At 35.1% G+C, this 6000-nt stretch overlaps 2 protein-coding genes across 6 annotated transcripts in view; one reads left to right on the top strand and one right to left on the bottom strand.

The window, feature by feature from the left end:
- LOC136851107 (uncharacterized) overlaps positions 1-4935 on the bottom strand; it is a 127656-nt gene extending 122721 nt beyond the window's left edge. The window contains exon 1 of the mRNA XM_067125079.1: positions 4832-4935. Coding sequence (XP_066981180.1) covers positions 4832-4935 — 104 coding nt within the window. The remainder of the gene's footprint in view (positions 1-4831) is intronic.
- Positions 1-6000, top strand: part of LOC136854990 (FYVE, RhoGEF and PH domain-containing protein 4-like) — a 635655-nt gene that overhangs the window by 354770 nt on the left and 274885 nt on the right. The window lies entirely within an intron of this gene.

Below are 6000 nucleotides of genomic sequence, written 5' to 3'. Positions count from 1 at the left end.
GGAAAGGTTTGTGGGCATCTCTTTTTTTTTTTTTCAAGGCCAAGAAGTAGTGGATATTTAAAAAAAAAAAGGAAGGTGTATTACCTTCATTAGTAACTCTTTCTAATGGAAACAGATTTTACAGCACAGTTCAGTTGTTTGTGTCAAAACCTACTGTGCTGCTCTGCCCTGAAATGGAAAACTGCAGTTACTGCAAAATGTTCGAAATTGAATTATGCCACCTATTGGGTTCGTGAAACACTAATACACAAGTTACTGCAGTTTCAGAAGAATTCTTCAAAGCTTTATTTAGGGGGTCCCATTTGCAGTATCTGCAAAATCAGTAGTAGTAAGGCAAGTGACAACTGAGTATCTGCTATTTTTCTCATTTTTGTATTTTTGCAGATACTACAGTCTTCCATTTTAGGGCAGACCAGCGTATGTAATTTAAAAATCCCCTTCTTATGGCTTTTGTTGAATACCTGGAGGCATATGACATCGTCCACAGACCACTATTATGGAAAGTCTTTCGTCACTTTGGCATTCCCGGTATGTTATGTAAAGCTAAGAGAAATTATCTAAGAATAAAATAGATGCAACGTTAATTTTTCATGAGGTCTTGTCAAGTAAAATTGCTGCCAATTTATCCTGCCGGTTTTTGGGATTAGGTGTCTACCCCATCCTTATATCCACCCCATCTTCGAGCCACTATTGTCATTAAATACGACGGTATGCTGTTTACACACACACGCACAAATATATACATTATATGTATATATATGTATATATATATATATATATATATATATATATATATATATATATATATATATATATATATATATATATATATATATATACATACACATACATAAATATATACATACATTCAGAGAGAGAGAGAGAGAGAGAGAGAGAGAGAGAGAGAGAGAGAGAGAGAGAGAATTATGTTTTTGACTAGTGTATGCCCTAGATCGAAGTACTTCCCTCTCATACAGTGTTACAATTTTTGCAATTTCAACTTTTCCGTTATCCTCTCCATTTACTTGACAGTTGCAGCCTGGGACAAACTAACACGCTCAATTGCTCTTTACGTATGTTGTCAATAAACGACATCGGTAACTGTGCTGCGCCGTGCTGTAAAACGGCCTGCGGGAAAATCGATTAAGCTTTTCAGGCCGTGCAGAGTCGTGAAATTTATTTGAAGGCTTCATGCAGAAGCCTTTCTATATATATATATATATATATATATATATATATATATATATATATATATATATATATATATATATATATATATATATATATATATATATATGTATGTGTGTGTGTGTGTGTGTGTGTGTGTGTGTGTTTTATATGTATATATATGTGTGTGTGCTTGTGTATATATATATATATATATATATATATATATATATATATATATATATATATATATATATATATATATATATATATATATATATATATATATATAGTTAGTATAGTCTCACGTGTAATATGCTCCTTCTTTTTCTTTTACTTTAAGCTGGCCTTATGCCAGCACGGGCTCTTGCTCTTAGGCAACCCTTAAACAATTCACTTGAAGGGTTCATGCAAAGCTCAGGTTAGTCTCTCAAGTGCCAGCGCCTCGTTTAGAGATGGAAGCTACAGGTAAAGCTTGAGTTTTTAGCTTTCTGTAAAATAAAACTACTGCATTGTGCCGGCTTTGTCTGTCCGTCCGCACTTTATTCTTCCGCACTTTATTCTGTCCGCACTTTTTTTCTGTCTGCACTTTTCTGTCCGCACTCAGATCTTAAAAACTACTGAGGCTAGTGGGCTGGAAATTGGTATGTTGATCATCCACCCTCCAGTCATCAAACATAGCAAATTGCAGCCCTCTAGCCTCAATAGTTTTGATTTTATTGAAGGTTAAAGTTAGCCATAATCTTGCTTCTGGCAACGATATAGGATAGGCCACCACCGGGCCGTGGTTAAAGTGTCTTGGGCTGCGGCTCATACAGCATTATACTGAGACCGCCGAAAGATAGATCTGGTTTCGGTGGCCTTGATTATACTCTGTGCGGCTGTACAGAAAACTCGATTGCACTGAAGAAACTTCGGCGCATGTTTTACTTGTATTTTTCCCTTCTCTGGGTTCATTATGATTATAGTATTGAAAAAACTATACGATTCTTAATTTCCGTATCTTTTATTTCTAGCTCCTCGTCTCGTCGATATTGACAAAAAAAGAAAGAATTTTCTGAAGGCACTTGAGTTGTTATTTATTTTCAAGTTTTCAGCGCTTCTAGAATTCCTGGATCTAGGAACAAGAACAGTTATTGAACTCTTTTTTTTTTTTTTTTATCATTGCCTTAATTTTTTTTCTTTGTATCGGCTCAGTCTCTTGTTTGTTGGTTGCTGAAATAAATATTATTGAATAGTTATTTAAACTATACTTTAATGTAATCTTGACGCAGACTTAAAATTTTGAATGCAAATTGCTCTTTTGTTGAATGTAAAAGCGACCCCGTGGGCGGTTAGTGTCGTCAGTGGGCCTCATGTGGTGCGCTGTAGTCATTGCTTAAGGTTCTTTGCAGCGTGCCTTCGGCCCCTAGCTGCAACCCCTTTCGCTCCTTTTACTGTACCTCCTTTCATATTCTCTTTCTTCCATCTTACTCTCCACCCTCTCCTAACAACTGATTCATCTGCAACTGCTTTGGAGGTTTTCCTCCTGTTACACCTTTCAAACCTTTTACTGTCAGTGTCCATTTCAGCACTGAATGGCCTCATAGGTCCCAGTGCTTGGCCCTTGGCCTAAATTCTATATTCAATTCAATTCAAAGTAAAAGCGAAGATTTAGGGTCAGAGGGGATTTTTACCGAAAAGTTTTCATTCTGTATAACGAGGAGGCACTTATTTATATTTCAGGTGATAAGACTTGGTCAGCGATTTCAAGAGGTTTCCTGTTTGTACTGAGAGGGATTGTTCTGCCATTTGAGTAAAGATCTTAGATGATTTCAAGATGTTCTGTCATTTTCTGTTGTTTAACTTTTGTAAAACCTCGCAAATGATTTATGAATTTATATATTTTTGTACACTTATTTTTTATTTATTAATGTTTATTTATTAATATTTATATTTTTATTTATATTTATTTATTGACTTATTTTTATATTTTGTGACCACATCATCTGTGGATTTTTCTGAGTACAAGAACGTAAGACCTCTTATGGTAATTGATTTTCAAGTGTTGGAGGCATGAACATGAAAGTTCATCCGCAGAGGCATTGTATTCTGATAGCTTGGGCGCAGAACGACGTCTCTGAATGTGTCATTGGGCTTAAAAGATTACAAGGAAAGTGGCTCACAGTATTGGTAGCCTCAAAGTGGTCATTTCGATACTGAGAAGTCTGTTCTATGATCCGTTTACTAACTCTCTCTCTCTCTCTCTCTCTCTCTCTCTCTCTCTCTCTCTCTCTCTCAGAAACACTCTCTCTCTCTCTCTCTCTCTCTCTCTCTCTCTCTCTCTCTAACAGGGAAAATTGTTTTATGCAGTTCTGTTCACTAAATGGATATGAGAGCGAATGATCTGTACTTTAATTGTAGGAATGCAGATATTTGAAACGTTTTTGAAGTCTCCTAAGGACGAGATGTAACTACGGGAGTATTATATGTAAGTACTTTGTTACAACTCAATAGTCGAAAGATTCGTTTATTAAGAAAAATAAAAGAGAAGCAAATAATAATTATACACACTCTCTCTCTCTCTCTCTCTCTCTCTCTCTCTCTCTCTCTCTCTCTCTCTCTCTTCATCCCTGTATCAGTGGTCATAGCCTCATTGCGTAAGTGATAAACTGATTAAATAAATATTGTTATGAAAACAATTTTGAGGTTTAATGGGTATATTTCAATAATGCGTACTTGACGCTTGATAGTTGAGAGATTCGATTTACTTAGGATATAAATATTAAATGTTATTTAAAAAATATCCAAGGAAAAAGTCAGCCAAGGAAATGAGAAAACTCGAAGACGTTACAACTCGACGACCCATTATGGAGATATGTCACATAGCGTTACCTTTTATTTTTCTGTAAAGGTCCGTAAAGGTCTGTGCCTTTTTTTCTATTGTAAAGATCCGTAGCAGAAACATTCAAATATTCAGCGCAGCGCCGTGCTTTCTCAAAGGCAAGCAAGCAGGATTTTGGAAGCGGAAAAAGGGAGGAATTTTGTGCCAAGTTGAAATGAAAGAATTCCTCTCCCCTTTCCCTCCTTTGTGTGCCATATCTCGCTGCTGGAAGATATTCCGTCACATACTTTCCAGCATTTTGTGAGAGAGAGAGAGAGAGAGAGAGAGAGAGAGAGAGAGAGAGAGAGAGAGAGAGAGAGAGAGGGGGATATGAAAGAAAATGTTTCCTTTTCAGATATCTTTTGAATGAAGGTGTTGTGTTCAGTACGAATATATATATATATATATATATATATATATATATATATATATATATATATATATATATATGTATATATATATATATATATATATATATATACTATATATATATATATATATATATATATATATATATATATATATTATATATATACACACTATATATATATATATATTATATATGTGTGTGTATATATTTAAATTTATATATATATATATATATATATATATATATATATATATATATATATATATATATATATATATATATACACACAAACATACAGACATACAACTTTTCTGCTGTATACGTAAATGTAAACACAATAATAAAGATGCTACCTATTTCCGCCATGGTTCCTTCTTACTTAGGGAACTTTAAGTCAAGTCAAAGGAACCTTTTGCTGTGTGGAACCTTGCCAAAAGGACTTCTTCTTCTTCTTCTTCTTCTTCTTCTTCTTCTTCTTCTTCTTCTTCTTCTTCTTCTTCTTCTTCGAACCAGTCTGCCAGGATGTTAGATACATCCACGATTGCGGATCCGGTACGTCGACAAAGACCACGGTTTCTAGGAGCCCTTGGAAAGATTTACAATATTGGCTGAAGACTTGCCAAAACCCCTTTTCAGAAGTTCTGGGGCGATAACTGCATCTCTTGTAGTTAGTTCTTTTCTTCCTCTTAGATTTCTTTATCTTTGAGGAGTTGGAGTCATAGGACTGGCGCCATTGGTGTCGTGGTGAGAGATTTTATGAGGCGAACTCTGAAGGATGTTGTCAGTTTTGGGGTACCTTTTTTGCTTGCGGTTTGCTAAGGGCTTATGCCTCAAGCAGAATCTTAACTTTGTCATTTTCGTAGAATACTCATGTAAGTGCAAATAGAATAATTGATTGCATTACTCTTGTGTTATTTCTAGCTCATTTATAGTGCTTTGAGATCAGTATCCTGAAATTCAGTGTAGACTATATTTTTTTGTACTTTCCAAATATGCAAGTGAAATCAGTAGACTGAATTTCAGTATTAAATGTTTTTTATGTACTTGTCAGATATGAAAGTTTTTAGATGAAAGTTTTGTTTAGATGGAGGTTAAAGGTAGCATGAGGTTTTAATTAAAGGTAGCACGAGGTTTTAAATAAAGGTAGCATGAGGTTTTAAATAAAGGTAGCCTGAGGTTTTAATTAAAGGTAGCGTGAGGCTTTAATTAAAGGTAGCATGAGGTTTTAAATAAAGGTTTTAATTAAAGGTAGCATGAGGTTTAAAAGTAGCTGGGGGTTTAAAGGCACCTAGAGATTTAAAGGTAGCTGGAGGTTTAAAGGTAGCTGGAGGTTTAAAGGTATCTGGAGTTTTATAGTTAGCTGGAGGTTTAAAGGTAGCTGGAGGTTTACAGGTAGCTGGAGGTTTAAAGGTAGTTGCGAGATTTAAAGGTAGCTGGAGATTTAAAGGTACCTGGAGGTTTAAATGTACCTGGAGTTGTAAAGGTAGCTGGAGGTTTAAAGGTAGCTGGGAGATTTAAAGGTAACTGGAGGTTCATAGGTAGCTGCAGGTTTAAAGGTAGCTGCAGGTTTAAAGATACCTGGAGATTTAAAGGTAGCTGG

This window comes from Macrobrachium rosenbergii, chromosome 3 (assembly GCF_040412425.1).
Source record: "Macrobrachium rosenbergii isolate ZJJX-2024 chromosome 3, ASM4041242v1, whole genome shotgun sequence".
In the NCBI taxonomy this organism is placed as follows: domain Eukaryota; kingdom Metazoa; phylum Arthropoda; class Malacostraca; order Decapoda; family Palaemonidae; genus Macrobrachium; species Macrobrachium rosenbergii.
Note: the sequence above shows the minus strand (reverse complement) of the source record. Positions and strands in the feature narration are given on the sequence as shown.